We start from the raw sequence: 16913 nt of genomic DNA on the forward strand, positions 1-16913 counted from the left end.
ATTTTCTCTATCTATTAAAGCTATCTTTAACAAAATATGAATTAAAAGAGCATAAAATGTCAAATTATACAGTTTTTCTACTATCGTGGATGGACCTGGTGCTATTTTTGTAAACCAATCTCCTAATAAATAAAGGAGCCAATCTCTGGGAGAGTAGGCAGTTCTTCCAGTTTGGATAGAGAAGAGAGAAAGCAGGAGAAAGTTGCTTTTGGAACTGGAACAGCAGATAGGTAAGATGTAGCTGCTAAAGTTTCCCAGTATTTTGGCAGATCTGTAAGGATTTGCAACCAGAGGAACCAGATTTTAACAAGGCTTACAAGATTAGGTTTTAGTTGTTGTGCCCAAAGATTGAGTTACCATTGTTTCTGAACTAAGTTTGTGTTATGTTTTCCTACACACAGCAGCTCATCTGGGTTCCAGAGAGAAAGATGTGACAGCAAAGTATGGGTTTGCCTAATATGCACAATGGCCATGGAGGATTAGAACCACAGGGTTGGCTTGGTAGTGACCCGACACTGTGAGGCTAGTGAGCTGGGTGGAGAAGTTTCAAGAGCTACAGGCCAGTGAATCTTCAGGAATCTACAGTGCATGGCTTGCCAGGCTATAGGGGCTGAGAATTGGAGGCACAAGCAAAGGAATGAGCTAGTTCTACTTTTTTAATAATTTACTCAACATTCTATTTTGCACCAATAATAATAAAATAATAGCCATTATATCTGGGATGATGAAGGAGGAAAGAATTTCCATTTATCTAACATGGAAAATGATTAATTGATTCCACTACACATAGAATCCCCATTGATTTGGATCTTATTTGGAGGACTTGAAACGTTTGCTGGCTATGCATCATCTCACTGTCTTGCTACATTGCTCATATTTATTCTGTAGATAGGACAAAATTGAGAAAAAAACATTCCATAACCAGCAGAAGTTTCACTTTCCTTCAAACACTTTTTCTTGGCACCACATCTTCCTCATAGCATTCTTCATGTCTGTATTCCTCAGTGTGTAAATGAGAGGGTTGAACAATGGGGCAATCATGGTATAAAACAGAGCAAACACCTTGTCATCCCCAACAGAATCACCCATTGGGACATAGGTAAAGATGGGTGGCAAGAAGAACATGAATACAACAGTGATATGAGAGCCACAGGTAGAAAGAGCTTTGCGGCGGCCCTCTGATGACCTGGTCCTCAAGATGGACAAAATGATGATATAAGAAATGACCAATGAAACAAAGGTCAAAATGGACATCACCCCTGTGGTGGTAATGATTGCAATAACCAGGAGTCTTGTTTCAGTGCAGGCCAGCTTTAGCAGGGGGAATATGTCACAGAAGTAGTGATCTATTTCATTGGTGCCACAAAAGGGAAGTCTGATAATAACCAATACATGCACAAGTGAGTGTATAAAAGCACCAAAAACTGAGGCTATCACAAGTATATAACATATCTGTCTGCTCATGGTGATCATGTAGTAAAGGGGTCTGCAAATAGCTACATACCGATCATAGGCCATGACCACCAAGATGAATATCTCAGTAGCACCAAAGAAGTGGGCATAAAACATCTGGGCTATGCAGCCATTGTAGGAAATTGTGTTACACTGTAATATTAGGTCTACAATAAATTTTGGGGCTACTGTGGAAGTGAAGCAAACATCCATGAAGGCCGGATAGCTGAGGAAAAAATACATTGGCTGCTCACAAAGATGACTACCCTTGATAGTGAGAAGAACAACCAAGTTTCCACAGAGAATTGCAAGATAGCAAAGGAAGAATAACACAGCACATATTGCCTTGACATCCTCATTATGGAAAAGTCCCAGTAAGATAAATTCTGTGAGGTTTCCATATCCCATTGTTTCCATGTGTTGAATTATTTAGAGAGAGAGGGTAGTATGCCCAAAGCATTGATCTCTTTGATTTATTTTTACAGTCATTTTAACCAATAATTCAATAATATATGCATTTACTGTTTAATTGTAAATCTGTTACTACAAATAAACTAATGTCTAAGATGTATGAAATACTTGAGCATATAGTAAATTCATTCATAAGAATAGATACACAGAGTGACACTAATAAAGCAACTGTAGTTCAATTTACAGATAGATTTTAGTTGCCAGAGAAATTCCAAAACTTTACACTTGGTAAGAACAAAGCAGATACTTTAAAAGTTAAACGCATACTTTAAGTTCAATATTGAAATAAATGTGGACTCAATATCACATTACACTCTTTATATCAATCTCAAATGTGACATCAAAACCTGTTATAAAAAGAAATATTAAATGTTATAAAGAGCAACTAGCAAAGTTTTATAGAAGATGACTGATTCTTATCCAGGTTCCAAGACTCTATGATTTCATTTCATTTCCCAGTTAACTTTCCAGTCGTATCAGGAGAACCTGATGTTATCATCAATTGCTCATATTCTACCATCACTTTAGATGTTAGCTCCTGTAGGGACACAGAATGTATCCAGAGGACTGCCTTCAGGTCACCTGTTTAAACAAAATGCATCTTTAAATTGAACCACATGTGGCAATTTTGGAAATTTGGGGACCAGTTGAATAAGAGTATATTAACTTGAGATAAATGGGAAGAACAGGAATCAACAACGCATAAGATTCTATCCATAAAATTGTTCTGTTACAAAATTCTGTTTATGTACACAATGAAAAATCTTAAGATATGTCAGTGAAAAGAAAAATACAAAATATTTACCTTCTTTTTGTATTTATTTTCTGTAACTGTAATAGCTGACCTAAAATGTGTCACGCAGATGCTAAATTCAAGAAGCTTTACAAAAGTAAAGCAGTTAACCAACATTATTAATAAATGAAATTGTCACTGTGCTAAAAATAATTAGAATGAATGATCAAGAGTGAGGCCCTTTGCCCTGTATGGCAGTAAAGGTAAATCATCAGGAAAAGTACATTTGATATAGAGTTTATGGATAGAATATTATAAGTTGATTCATGTTCTTCCCATTCATCACAAGGTAAGTCACTCTTATTTAACTATTCCCCAAATTTCTGAAAGTGTCACAAAAAAGCTATACTTACAAATATAAAATTGGGGAAATGAAATTAAAAAGTAATGTCATATTAGTCTGAGTTGTTGGCATTTTGCACATACAAATAAAAATGTTTTAAAGAAAATTTAATCATAGAGTAGATGATAAGTTTTATCCAGTTAAAAGGACTTCACTAATAAAAATACAAAAGAGCAATTATTGCAGCCTTGTGAAAGTTTGAAGCAGGAAAATTTCTAAATACGTTCAAGTAACAAAGTAGAAATATAATATTATATATTATTACTGTGAAATAAACAGTAGACACTTCAGTACATTAAATGGATCTGTATGACATTAAGGAGAACAATACATTGTAAGGACAAATATGCTCCCATCATTTAATGTATTATTTCTTCCTTTACTAAGATAACTGTAGTTAGTCACAGAAAGAACACCCTATGCTTTATAACCACATGTGACAATTGACACATATGATATAAACCATATACATTGAAACATATGGAGTGTCAAAAATGATCCAACTCTAATAGGGAGTATGTCATAAATTATACCCAACAAATTTCTATGAGTACCTGAGTGATTATAAATGAATTTTAAGATATGGAAACTCATGGTTACCCCTAAGATATAAAGTAGATGATGATCAAAGAATATTATAATCAAACTAAATGTTGATTTCCTTACCAGTGAGATTTTCATTACTTCTTCAATGAAAAGCTTCAGCCCATTATTTTAATATGGGTTCAGAAAAATTCATTATATATCAGGTAGAACTTAGGTCAATAAGGAAGAATTTTTAATTTTTCATTGAAATTTTGCAAAAATATTAAGGCTTTGGTATTTATTATTTAACACAATATTTCTTCCTTTACTGATGTAAAGGTAGTAATAGAAGGAACATCCTATGCATTATAATCAGCAAATTGTCACATATGAGGTAAATATAAGCAGATACACTCCTGTTCTACATATGTATGTCCAAAGAAATATTCCACAAAAAGAAACAAGGAACACACTTAATACCACCCACATTTAAACAAACATCCCCAATTCTGCATTTTCTCTCAAGATGAAGAAGATTCAATCCCCATATACTTTCTTTCATTAGTTATTTTATTTATTTATGTTTCAAATATTATCTCCCTTCTCTTATTGCCTATATCCTATCCCATCCCCACCACTCCTTGCTTCTATGAGGGACCTCCCATCCACACACTCACTCTTGCCTCACAACCCTAGCATTCCTCTGTACTTTTAAATTGTTAATAGAATTTGAACAAAATACATGATTTCTTAGATGTAAAGCTGACATTGAGGACTCAAAACAGATTGAGAAAAGGAGATGCTCAGCTTTAGACTTCCACGTTTTTGTTGAATTTTTTTGTCTCACATAAATTATTCTCTTCAGGAAACAGCTTTGTCAATTAACTGCTAAGACATAATCTCTACTTGTGACTATAAGGAAAAAATGCTAGCATTATAATTGTGCCACTTCTTCACATGGAATCAGTTTTGATATTCTTATATCATATATAATGCTAAGGTTTGATTATTCTCATGTAGTGTTATACTAGATAATATTTTCTACCACAGGAGAGGCATCTCAAAAATATCCAAACTGCCTAGTGTAGGCATATATCTCCAATATGCTGTAAGAACTAAATAAAATGACCTATTTCTGTGTGTGAGAGAGTGAAACTTCTTTTTTGAATTGGCTTATTTTTAAAAGGAAAAAATTCTGAACATTTCTGAGGCATTTGTAAAACAAGGGAAGGCTTGAGGATATTTTTTTTCAGAAATTTTAATGTGTTCCTGAATATGGATGTGTCTAGAAGTTATAAGCTATTTTGAAAACTAATTCTGACTAAAAGACTTGCATTACTATGAACACGGAGAGGACAGTACAACCTGAAGTCATTGATAAAGGGACTGAAATCAGGTGACAAATTTACTCAAGAAAGTTTAATCTAATGCCTACAAAATAAAATCCCCTCTCCTTATGCAGAATAATCAGACCAAACACTTGCAGAAGATAACATTTTCTTTTTTGTACTGGGATATATATTAGATTATTTAAAGATTTGTGGGATTAACTGTGTACTTATGCTTTTTGTTTCTTGATTTACTTATTTACATTATTTTCAAATGTTTGAATTTATCATCACATTTCTATTTTAAGTAATTAAAACCATAGCCTCATTTCCCTTCACACTCTGTCCCAGTATTTTTCATTCCAAAAGTAATATTTCAACAACAAATTCCTACAACAATTTTTCTATTGGAAAGCATTTTCTAAAATTTTCTCCCAAACTATTAAAACATGAAGTTAGAATACAAATAGTATGAATTTAAGGTTATAAAAATCAGCTATCAGGCAGCTATACTTTCAGAGTACATGGTTCATGAAAATTATTGCTCCACTGGTAAATAAGAAAATAAGAATTGATTATTCAAGACTTTTATATACAATAAAGATTTTTTAAGCAATGAAATAAAAGGATGACAAAGTAAATTAAGAAAGCTTACATTGTCAATGTCAGTGAATTATCAGCATTTGAAATAATATCAACTCATGATCATAAACTTTAAAAATATATTCTAACACAAAATTATGAATAGAAATTTCAAGAGGTGAAAATGAAATCAAATAAGCAGTATTTTCTGTAAACTTGTTGAATTATACTTAGTGTCTTTAGCACTTACTCTGTAAATACTAGAAATGAGAATGACAGGCTCATCAAATTCATGTGAAAACTAGGAGCTACATCCAGACCCATTGCCCTTGTCTTCCTTCGTTCTCTGTCATAGTGAAGCTTCCAGTGCAATCCTGCAGGGGTCAATGCTTCTGGAGAAGCTGCAGTTCAGTAGAAGAGAATTTAAGAATTTAAGGGCACTGGAGAGACTTGCATGAAAACTCACCTGACACTCCCCAAGGACATTCTTGGAGCACTATGTCAAAATTAAACTCATGTTTATTTTACCTAACAATTTTTGGCTTTAAAAATATTTAAACCACCATATGACATACCATATCACAAGATTTATATTATGGGAAAAATGTAAAATATTTACCACTGTCTATGCAGGAATTAAATCTTTACACATTCATTACATTTTGATAATCTTGCTAATTATAAAGGCTTGAATCTATTAATAAAAAATCATCAATTCCTTAATATAATTACAGTCAAACTTAGATACACTCATTTCAAATTCCTTATAAAATAAACTTCTTAAAATGTCATTGCATGCCCCAACTTCTGTCATCAAGAATTATACTAATTTTTTTCAGATCATGAGTTTCTTTAATGTGCTATTTTCTATTTCATTTTGCTTAATACTATGGCTTTTATTTTTGATTATTTCTCTTATTGCTTAAGATTCTAATAACACCATTCCTCACTTCCATCCTCTCCAAATCCTCCAATATACTAATTCTTGTTCTCTTTCAAATTCATGGCTACTTTATATTATTAATGTTGTTAAATACATTACATATATAAATATATATGTATATTTATATAAGTGTGTTTGTGCATAGAGACATATTCCTAAATACATAAATATAACCTGCTCAGTTTGTATACAGGTAGTTGTATTTATGTATCCAGGCTGACCGTTTGTTTGGTATAACTAGTTGATAAAGTTAATAGTCTTCCTTGGAGTAGACTGTATCTCCCACTCCCAGTACTCCTTAGTTTCCAGATTTTTTATCAGACATATTATTGATTTTTCTATGCTTTTAAGGAAATAATTTAAAGGATACACTGACAAAAGTAAAAGATATTATGTTAAAGACTCATAACAATTCAAATTTGTGGTTGGATTTTACAAGAAATTATTAGTAAATGTATATACTTCAATTTAATGAATTATATGGTATATTTTTGTTGTTGTTTGTATACATGCTCATTTTTTATTTTTATTTTTTTTATATTTTTATTTTCTATATTCTTTGTTTACATTCCAAATGATTTCCCCTTTCCTGGATTCCCCCTCCCCATATGTCCCATAAACCTTCTTCTCTCCATCCATTCTCCAATCACCTCCCTGCTTTTTCTCTGTCCTTATATTCCCCTCCAATGCTAGATCAATCCTTTCCTGGATTAGGACCATCTCCATACTTCTTCACGGGAGTCATTTGTTATGTGATGTATGGCTTGGGTATTCAGGGCTTCTGGGATAATTAATATCCACTTATCAGAGATTGCATTCCATGTGTATTCTTTTGTGATTGGGTTACCTCACTTAGGATGATATTTTACAGACCAAACCATTTGCCTAAAAATTTTGTGAATTCATTGTTTCTAATTGCTGAGTAGTATTCCATCTTGTAAATATACCACATTTTCTGTATCCATTTCTCCTTTGAGGGGTATCTGGGTTCATTCCAGCTTCTGGCTATTATAAATAAGTCTGCTATGAACATAATGGAGCATGTGTTTTTATTGCATGCCAGGGAATCCTTTGGGTATATGCCCAGGAGAAGTATAGCAGGGTCCTCTGGAAGTGTCATGTCCAGTTTTCTGAGGAACTGCCAGACTGATTTCCATAGTGGTTGTACCATCTTGTAATCCCACCAGCAGTGGAGAAGTGTTCCTCTTTCTCCACATCCTCGCCAACACCTGCTGTCTCCTAAGTTTTTGAACTTAGCCATTCTGACTGGTGTAAAGTGAAATCTCAGGGTTGGTTTGGTCTGCATTTCCCTACTGACTAATGATGTTGAGCACTTCTTAAGATGCCTCTCGGCCATCCGAATTTCTTCAGGTGAAAATTCTTTGTTTAGATCTGTACCCCATTTTTAATAGGGTTATTTGGTTCCCTGGGGTCTAATTTCTTGAGTTCTTTGTATATATTGGATATTAGCCCTCTATCAGATGTAGGGCTGCTGAATATCCTTTCCCAATTTGATGGTTGCCGTTTTGTCCTTTTAACAGTGTCCTTTGCCTTACAGAAACTTTGCAATCTTATGAGGTTCCATTTGTCAATTCTTGATCGTAGAGCATAAGCTATTGGTGATCTGCTCAGCAACTTTTCCCCCATGCCCATGTCCTCAAGGGTCTTCCCCAGTTTCTTTTCAATTAGTTTCAGTGTTTCTGGTTTTACATGGATGTCCTTGATCCACTTGGAGTGAAGTTTAATACATGGAGATAAGAATGGATCATTTCGCATTCTTCTGCATGCTGACCTCCAATTGAACCAGCACCATTTGTTGAAAAGGCTATCTTTTTCCAATGGATGTTTTTGGCACCTTTGTCGAAGATCAAGTGACCATAGGTGTATGGATTTATTTCTAGATCTTCAATTCAATTCGACTGGTCTACTTGTCTGTCACTGTGCCAGAACCATGCAGTTTTTAACACTATTGCTCTGTAGTAGTGCTTGAAATCAGGGATACTGATTCCCCCAGAATTTCTTTTGTTGTTGAGAATAATTTTAGCTATCCTGGGTTTTTGTTATTCCAGATGAATTTTAGAATTGCTTTTTCTAACACTGTGAGTTGGGATTTTGATGGGGATTACATTGAATCTGTAGATTGCTTTTGGCAAGATGGCCATTTTAACTATATTAATCCTGCTGATCCATGAGCATGGCAGATTTTTCCATTTTTCTGAGATCTTCTTTGAGTTCCTTCTTCAGAGACCTGAAGTTCTTGTCATATAGATCTTTCACTTGCTTGGTTAGAGTCACACCAAGATACTTTATATTGTTTGTGGCTATTGTGAAAGGTGTCATTTCCCTAACTTCTTTCTCAGCCAGCTTATCCTTTGAGTATAGGAAGGCAACTGATTTGCTTGAGTTGATTTTATAATCAGCCACGTTGCTGAAGTTGTTTATCAGCTGTAGGAGTTCTCTGGTGGAGGTTTTCGGGTCACTTAAGTAGACTATCATGTCGTCTGCAAATAGTGATAATTTGACTTCTTCCTTTCTAATTTGTATCCCCTTGACCTCCTTATTTTGTCTAATTGCTCTAGCTAGAACTTCAAGTACTATAATGAACAGATATGGAGAGAGAGGACAGCCTTGTCTAGTCCCTGATTATAGTGGGATTGCTTCAAGTTTCTCTCCATTTAGTTTGATGCTGGCTACTGGTTTGCTGTATATTGCTTTAACGATGTTTAGGTATGTGCCTTGAATTCCTGTTCTTTCCAAGACTTTTAGCATGAAAGGATGCTGAATTTTGTCAAATGCTTTTTCAGCATCTTATGAGATGATCATATGGTTTTGTTCTTTGAGTTTGTTTATGTAGTGGATAGCATTGATGGATTTCCTTATATTGAACCATCCCTGCATCCCTGGGATGAAGCCTACTTGATCATGGTGGATGATCATTTTGATGTGTTCTTGGATTCAATTGGCAAGAATTTTTTTAAGTATTTTTTGCATCAATATTCATAAGAGAAATTGGCCTGAAGTTTTCTTTCTTTGTTGGATCTTTGTGTGGTTTTGGTATCAGCGTAATTGTGGCTTCATAGATTTAGTTGGGTAGAGTTCCTTCTTTTTCTATTTTGTGGAATAGGTTGAAGAGTATTGGTGTTAGGTCTTCTTTGAATGTCTGATAGAATTCTGCACTGAAGCCATCTGGTCCCATGCTTTTTTTGGTTGGGAGACTTTCTATGACCCTTTTTATTTCTTCAGGTGTTATGGGACTGTTTAGTTGATCTATTTGATCCTGATTTAGTTTTGGTGTCGGATATCTGTCTAGGAAACTGTCCATTTCTTCCAGATTCTCCAGCTGTGTTGAGTATAGGCTTTTGTAGTAGGATCTAATGATTTTTTGAATTTCCTCAGTTTCTATTGTTATATCCCCCTTTACATTTCTAAGTTTGTTAATCTGGATACAGTCTCTGTGCCCTTTGGTTAGACTGGCTAAGGGCTTATCTATCTTGTTGATTTTCTCAAAGAAACATCTCCTGGTTTTGTTGATTCTTTGTATGGTTCTCTTTGTTTCTACTTGATTGATTTCAGCCTTGAGTTTGATGATTTCCTGCCTTCTACTCCTCCTGGGTGAAATAGCTTCTTTTTGTTCCAGGACTTTCAGGTGTGTCATTAAGCTGTTAGGTTAGGGAGGTTAGGGAACACCCCTAACCTCCCAGTCCCCAAGCCTGCTTATTTCCATTTATTGTCTTGGCCCTCGAGGCTTCTCTCTTGTTCCTTTCTCCCTCCCCCTCTCCTCTCCCACCCAGGTCCCTTCTCCCTCTGCCTTCCATGATTATTTCATTCCCCCTTCTATGTGGGAATGAAGTCTCCCTACTTGAGCATTTCTGCTTGTTACACCTCTTCCAGTCTGTAGGTTATATCCTAGGTATTTTGTAATTTTGGGCTACTATCCACTTATCAGTGAGTACAAACCAAGCAGGACCTTTTGAGTCTGGGTTACCTCCCTTAGGATATTTTCTAATTCCATGCATTTACCTACAAACTTCATGACGTCCTCACTTTTAATAGCTGAATAGGATTGCATTGTAGAAGTGAACCACATTGTCTGTATCTGTTCTTCAACTGAAGGCCATCTCTATTGTTTCCAACTTCTGGCTATTACAAATAGGTTGCTACGAACATGGTCGAGCATGTATCCTTGTGTCTTTTGGATATATGGCCAGGAGTGGTATGTCTGGGTCTTCAGATAAAACTATTTCCAATTTTCTAATGAACCACCAGATTGATTTCCAGAATGATGTACCAGTTTGCAATCCCACCAGCAATGTAGTAGTATATCTCTTTTGCAACATCCTTGCTACCTTATACTATCACTTGAATTTTTGCTCTTAGCCATCCTGATTGGTGTGAGGTTTTCAAAAGAATCTCAAAAGAATTTTTCAGATGTGTTTCCTAGGTACCAATGAGTTTCCTTAAGTATCACAAGGTGGGTGGCTTAGAGAATAAGATTTTATTTTCTCACAGTTTTAAGGGCTAAAGTTTGAGATTACACGATCAATGGGAAAAATTCTTGCTCAGGACACTGAAGACAATCTATATAATGTACCACCTAGATCTTGAGAGTTAATTGGCCAATGTGGAAGTTCTTTGATTTGTAAAAGCATCAATCCAATCTTTCATAGTTTGCACATAGTATTCCTCTGTGTATGCCCATCTCTATTCCTTAATTTCTTGTTATAAAGGGTTTACATTATACACTATTTTGACATTTTTATCTCTATTTCTAAATAAATTCACAGGCTGAGATAAAGGGGATAATGATTCAACCCACTGTTTTCTGGGGTTAATCAAGAGAAATACCGTCATATCCCCTTTAAAACCTTGATAGGGTATCTTATATCAACTTCTACTTCCTGGAATTTTATTCTTACAATCTCTGTGAAAATCTTTGTAACTCAGTCTGATATTCAAATTCTATCAGGTTGCTTCCTGCACTTATTAGTAATCTATTATTTCATTGCATGGTTTATTTCATTATAAGGGAGGTCTCTACTTTCCTTACACATGCTTTCCTGAGATGTTTCACTGAATTGCTCTTAGAAGCAATAAGGAATATGCTCATATAGAAAGCAAACATTACTGAATGATGTGTTCTTTTCAGAGGCAAAGACCTTGTCTAGATGTGAAAAACTTACTTCTCTTTCAAGGAATAGAAATTTCTTAGTAGCCAATCAATGAATATGAAATAAATTATCAGGTCAATATCATCAGTTTTCTTCCCCAATGTTTCCATTTCACTACTCAGATATTCATTCTTTACTCCACTGAGGTATTTACTTCAACCAATATACCTACAGAAGTTGCACATTCAATCTTATTGCAAAACATCGAAATGGTTTTACATAGAACATAATCTGCAGGAGATGTGTGACAGGAAAAATGTGGATGCTATGTTCTTTATGTATTTGAAAGTAATATGAGATTCAGAAAGTACCTATAGAGATGGAGAGATGATTCAGTGGCTAAAATATCTGTTATTTTGCAGAAGACCCAGATATAATACCCAGCATCCACATTGAGGTTCAATACTATTACTAACACCAATTGCAGAGATCCAATTTTCACCTGATATTTGTGTGGTTACCAGGCACATACATGATGCACAGATATGCATGAAATATTAACATTCAAATAATAAAGTAAAATAAGTAAAAAGAAAGGATGTACATTCAAAGTTTCTTATTTTCCAGGTCATAAAAAAGATCAGGGATTAAGTATGATTGGATCAACAAGAATTTTAAACTAAAAATCCTACTAACAGCATCAATCGCTACGTATTGCATGAAGACACCATGGTCAAGATTAAGACCAAAACCCAAAGAATGCAAAAAGAATAGATATATACTACATATATCAACATACTCTATTATAGATTGTACAGATTTCTGTTATCCCCCCACATACACACACACAAAGATACTAATTATGATCAGTACTTTGGGCTAAAGAAATTCTGTTTGAATTATATCTCATGACTGGCATGAGTGAGGATCTAGGTTTAATTCCAGGCACTAGAGAAAAAAAAGTTAAAGAAAGAGAAAAACGAAACTAAAAAATGTCATGGGTTCTAGTATTACAAATATGATAAAAAATTTTGTTTTCTACCTTTCTAGTTTTTGAAAGTAAAAAAGTCTCATGGTAAAGGATTCATGTTTTTTTTCTATAAATAAAAATACACAAAACATTGAAATTATAAATAAGAAATATTCTTATTATTATATTGTTTAATATTGAAATAGTAATGAATAATGATGAAACAAATATTGTGTTCTAATATAAAAATGCTATTTATCCTTTATTAATATTGTCTTTGAAAATGGATTCAAAATTCACTAAAGTAATTTATATTTTAACTATAATATTTCTGTTTCAAACTGAGATACTTCTTTGAGTCATCCTGCTTTTGCTTAATCTGCCAATACATTCTGAAGTAATTGTTCTCTTGATTCCAACCACTATAGACATCTCTACTTGAAACTACCCAATATATGCTGTGCTCAATTCAACACTATTTTTAAAAAGAAAATATTATAATTAGTATGTACAAGAGTAAGCTTAATAATTAATTTCGAAGAGATCAATCAAAAGAAGGAAAAAAATGTTAAAAATATGACTTCAAACTCAATATTGAAATCAGAGTATCAGCGATTCAGAAGAGTAAACATTTTCCTTTGTATCCTTCACGTGTTCTAGTATTTTATTAAGGTACACACCCAGTAAGAATTCTGAATCAATCCCCAAATATAAGAGAGATTTATTTAATTGTATTCACTTTCTCCTATACTAGCACTTGCTATAGTTATTTGAATATGCCATAATCTGCTGATTCTAGAGAATGAAATATGTACAATTAAATGATGTTATAAAATAATATATAATTGAAATATATATGTATGTACATACCTGCATGAATGCAATAACAGTTTTTTTTAAAAAGGAGGTAGTGAATTTGAAGGAGAACATGTCTGTATAAATGAGATAATTTTGAGAGGAAAGGAAATGATGAATGTTGTATGTATATTAACGTCAGCAAAATTTGGGATGATTTGATTATTAGATATATAATTATCAGGAAAGAACTTCAAAGCACAACAGAGAGATTGGCAGAATATACCACAGCCACAATTGGTCAAGAGAAAGGGTGGAGAGTGAGAAATACAGCATCAAACATGAGCAAAAACCAAGGAAGGGTCTTTGTACCTAATTGTATTTCATTTTTTATCCCACTACATAAAATTGACTCAACAAAACAATGTCACATTGGTTCTTTACTATATGAACCTATAATCCTCATACCCTAAGAAGCTAGTATATTAAACATTAATAAAACAATATTTTATTGACTTCTAATTTAATGCAAATTATGAAAATAGACTGGAAACCTCATTTACTGTCAATCATCTGACACCACTTTCTTTCTCCATAACCTCTTCATGGCATTTTTCACCTCTGCATTCCTCAGTGTGTAAATCAGAGGATTGAGCAGAGGTGTCCCAATTGAATAAAATATAGCAATCATCTTATCCATAGGAAATGTTGTTGCAGGGCGTGTGTATATAAAGATGCAAGGCCCAAAGAAAAGGATGACCACAATAATGTGGGATATGCAGGTGGATAGGGCTTTCCTCCTCCCCTCAGCACTGTGGTTTCGAAGAGAACGAAGAATAATGACATAGGAGACCATCAGCATGAGGAAACTCACTGTACAAATGGCTCCACTGTTAGATACCAAAAGCAGGTTGATCATGTATGTGTCTGAACAGGCAAGCTTCAATAGTGGCTGCAAGTCACAGAAATAGTGATCAATCTCATTGGGACCACAGAAGGGCAAACTCAAGGCCAGAAATATCTGAACTAAAGAATGCACACAGGAACCTACCCAGGCTATGGCCACCAACACCCCACAGACCCAGCGGTTCATGATGGTCATGTAGTGCAGGGGCTTACAGATGGCCACATAGCGGTCAACAGCCATGAGGATGAGGATAAAGATCTCGAGACATCCGAAGAAATGAAATGTGAAGACTTGGATTATACACTCAGTGAAAGAGATAGAAGCTTCCTTCAGCAGGGAGTCCACAATTGTTCTTGGGGCTATGGTTGTAGAGAAGCAGGTGTCAGACAAGGATAAGTAGAACAGAAAGAAGTACATGGGACTCCCAAGGGCCTGGCTTGTCTTTATTGTAGCAATGATAAGCAAATTACCCAGTAATGTCCCCAAGTAAAAAAGCAAAAACACAACAAATAGGATTTTCTTCCTAAAAGGATCCTGTGTCAAACCAAGTAGAATGAAATCAGTCACATTGTTGTTCAGCCACATTTTTTCTCATTAGTGTTCAGAAATGGTTAATGTGAAACTCTATCTGAAAAAAAAGGACATTCACTTTGAGGTTGATATGTGATGCGATGGAGCATTTTAAACAAAAGTAACCCTCATTAATGATATTCTTCTGTTATTTTTTAATAAGTCATTCAACATTTCTTCTTGAATTTTAGTGGCAATATATATTGTACTTTTATGAGTCCCAAATGTGGTTAGGAATGGTTTGCCATAGAACTCTTCAAAGACAAATCCCTGTTATCACAATTATGGTTAATATTACAGCTCAATGAGTATGAAGTTACAATAAGTGATCTGTGATATTTACTTCATTAACTTTAATTTTTCTCATTTAATTAACAGAAAAGCACATAGTCAATTTAACACTTAGTATATATTTGATTGCCTTGGTGTTTTATGAAGCAAATGGGAAGTTGCCTATTATTACCACACCATGAAGAATATCATATATTTTTGACAAATCATTGTCCATATTTTAAGAAATTATTATTATGTAATAATTCAAAACTCTACAAAGATTCTTACAGATATTCCAGTACAAACATGAGGAAAGTAAATATTTCTAACTTCCAAATAATCTGAAAATGTTGTGATACTTTTTACCTGACACAGTCAATGGATCAGAATAATAGTTCTATAGTGGGTAGAAATATCATTAATATTACCACTATTAATTGTTCTTTCTTGCATTAGTAGAATAATTTAGATCTCTCATTGCCCCATGGTTACATTTAAATAAAATGAAAATGGTAAATATCATTGTTCAATTGTTAATGTTTTCATGATAAAAGTTGTATTCATATGTGTTAGAATCTGCTGACATGATGAGTGGATCAATATAATCCCCAGTAACTTTTAATAGACACCACATTCTTAGAATGGAGCAGTAATACAGAACCAAAGTTCAGATATCGTTTTACAGAAGGCAAAAGGTAAATGATCAGTAATTGACTCTTTATTCAGTTTGTTTCTATATCAGGAATCAATTACTCACTTGTAAACACCAGGACATTCAATTAAAAATTAATATGGAATATTATATTTTCATGATTTCACTTTTAAAAACAATTTTTTCACAAATTATTTCTTTTCAAAATACTTTTGGATGACATATATAGTCAGTAATACCTAAACTGAAGTGAAATCTATTTATAAGCTCCATGGAAGGCTTATATATCCCACCCATATATTCACTGCATAATACTGGAATCTGTAAGTCAAAGCAAGGGGCATAACATAGAACACAGACACAAAATTATCCATATATGCATTTATGTTTATCTCAGAAAATTTTCTTCACTATCACAGGCTTGTGACTTTCTCCTTTCTACAAATCAAAAATACTCATTGGAAATTGTCGGATAAAGTTACTCATTGTAGCCTCTGTGATTTTGCAAGGATCTTGGGATATAAGAGAATTGAGTTGTTTTAATTGAGTTGTTTAGAGAGTAAGTGACTCTCTACTTTCACTTGTTGCACTAGGTTCCTCAATATTTAAGGTATTTGCTATGAATGTCCTTAGTTTATTAATTTTTAAAACAAGCATATCATCCTCAAACACATACACAAACATTTTGTTTAAAAAAAATAAAAGTATTGGATTTAATAAACTTGGTAGAAAAGTTCCTGAACAGAACACCAATAGCTTACACTATAAGATCAGAATAATAGTTCTATAGTGGGAAATGGGACCTCATAAAACTACAAAGTTTCTGTAAGGCAAAGGACACTGTCAAAAGGACAAAACATCAACTAACAGATTGGGAAAGAATCTTCACCAACCCTAAATCCAACAGAGGGCTAATATCTAATATATACAAAGAACTCTAGAAGGTAGAGCCCAGAGAACCAAATAACCCTATTAAAAAGTGGGGTACAGAGCTAAACAAAGAATTTTCACATGAAGAACTTCAGATGGATGAGAAGCATCTTAAGAAATGTTCAACATCATTAATCATTAGAGAAATGCAAATCAAAACAACCTTAAGATTTCACCTCACACCAGTCAGAATGACTAAGGTCAAAAACTCAGGAGACAGCAGGTGTTGGCGAGGATGTGGAGAAAGAGGAACACTCCTCCACTGCTGGTG

At 34.0% G+C, this 16913-nt stretch overlaps 2 protein-coding genes across 2 annotated transcripts; both read right to left on the reverse strand.

Moving 5' to 3' along the window:
• Positions 1–933: 933 nt before the first annotated feature.
• On the reverse strand, positions 934–1860 carry LOC127684555 (olfactory receptor 4P4-like). The gene has a single exon (XM_052181460.1). It carries the CDS (start codon positions 1858–1860, stop codon positions 934–936), a length of 927 nt encoding a protein of 308 aa, XP_052037420.1.
• A 12015-nt stretch (positions 1861–13875) lies between these two features.
• Positions 13876–14802, reverse strand: LOC127684373 (olfactory receptor 4C16-like). Its single transcript, XM_052181311.1, has one exon. The coding sequence runs from the start codon at positions 14800–14802 to the stop codon at positions 13876–13878; it is 927 nt and encodes a 308-aa protein (XP_052037271.1).
• Positions 14803–16913: the final 2111 nt, after the last annotated feature.

This window comes from Apodemus sylvaticus, chromosome 5 (assembly GCF_947179515.1).
Source record: "Apodemus sylvaticus chromosome 5, mApoSyl1.1, whole genome shotgun sequence".
Taxonomy (NCBI): Eukaryota; Metazoa; Chordata; class Mammalia; order Rodentia; family Muridae; genus Apodemus; species Apodemus sylvaticus.

What these genes read in the sequence shown, in the direction of transcription:
- LOC127684555 (XM_052181460.1), bottom strand. Translation starts at nt 1,860, where the DNA reads ATGGGATATGGAAACCTCACAGAATTTATCTTACTGGGACTTTTCCAT.
- LOC127684373 (XM_052181311.1), bottom strand. Translation starts at nt 14,802, where the DNA reads ATGTGGCTGAACAACAATGTGACTGATTTCATTCTACTTGGTTTGACA.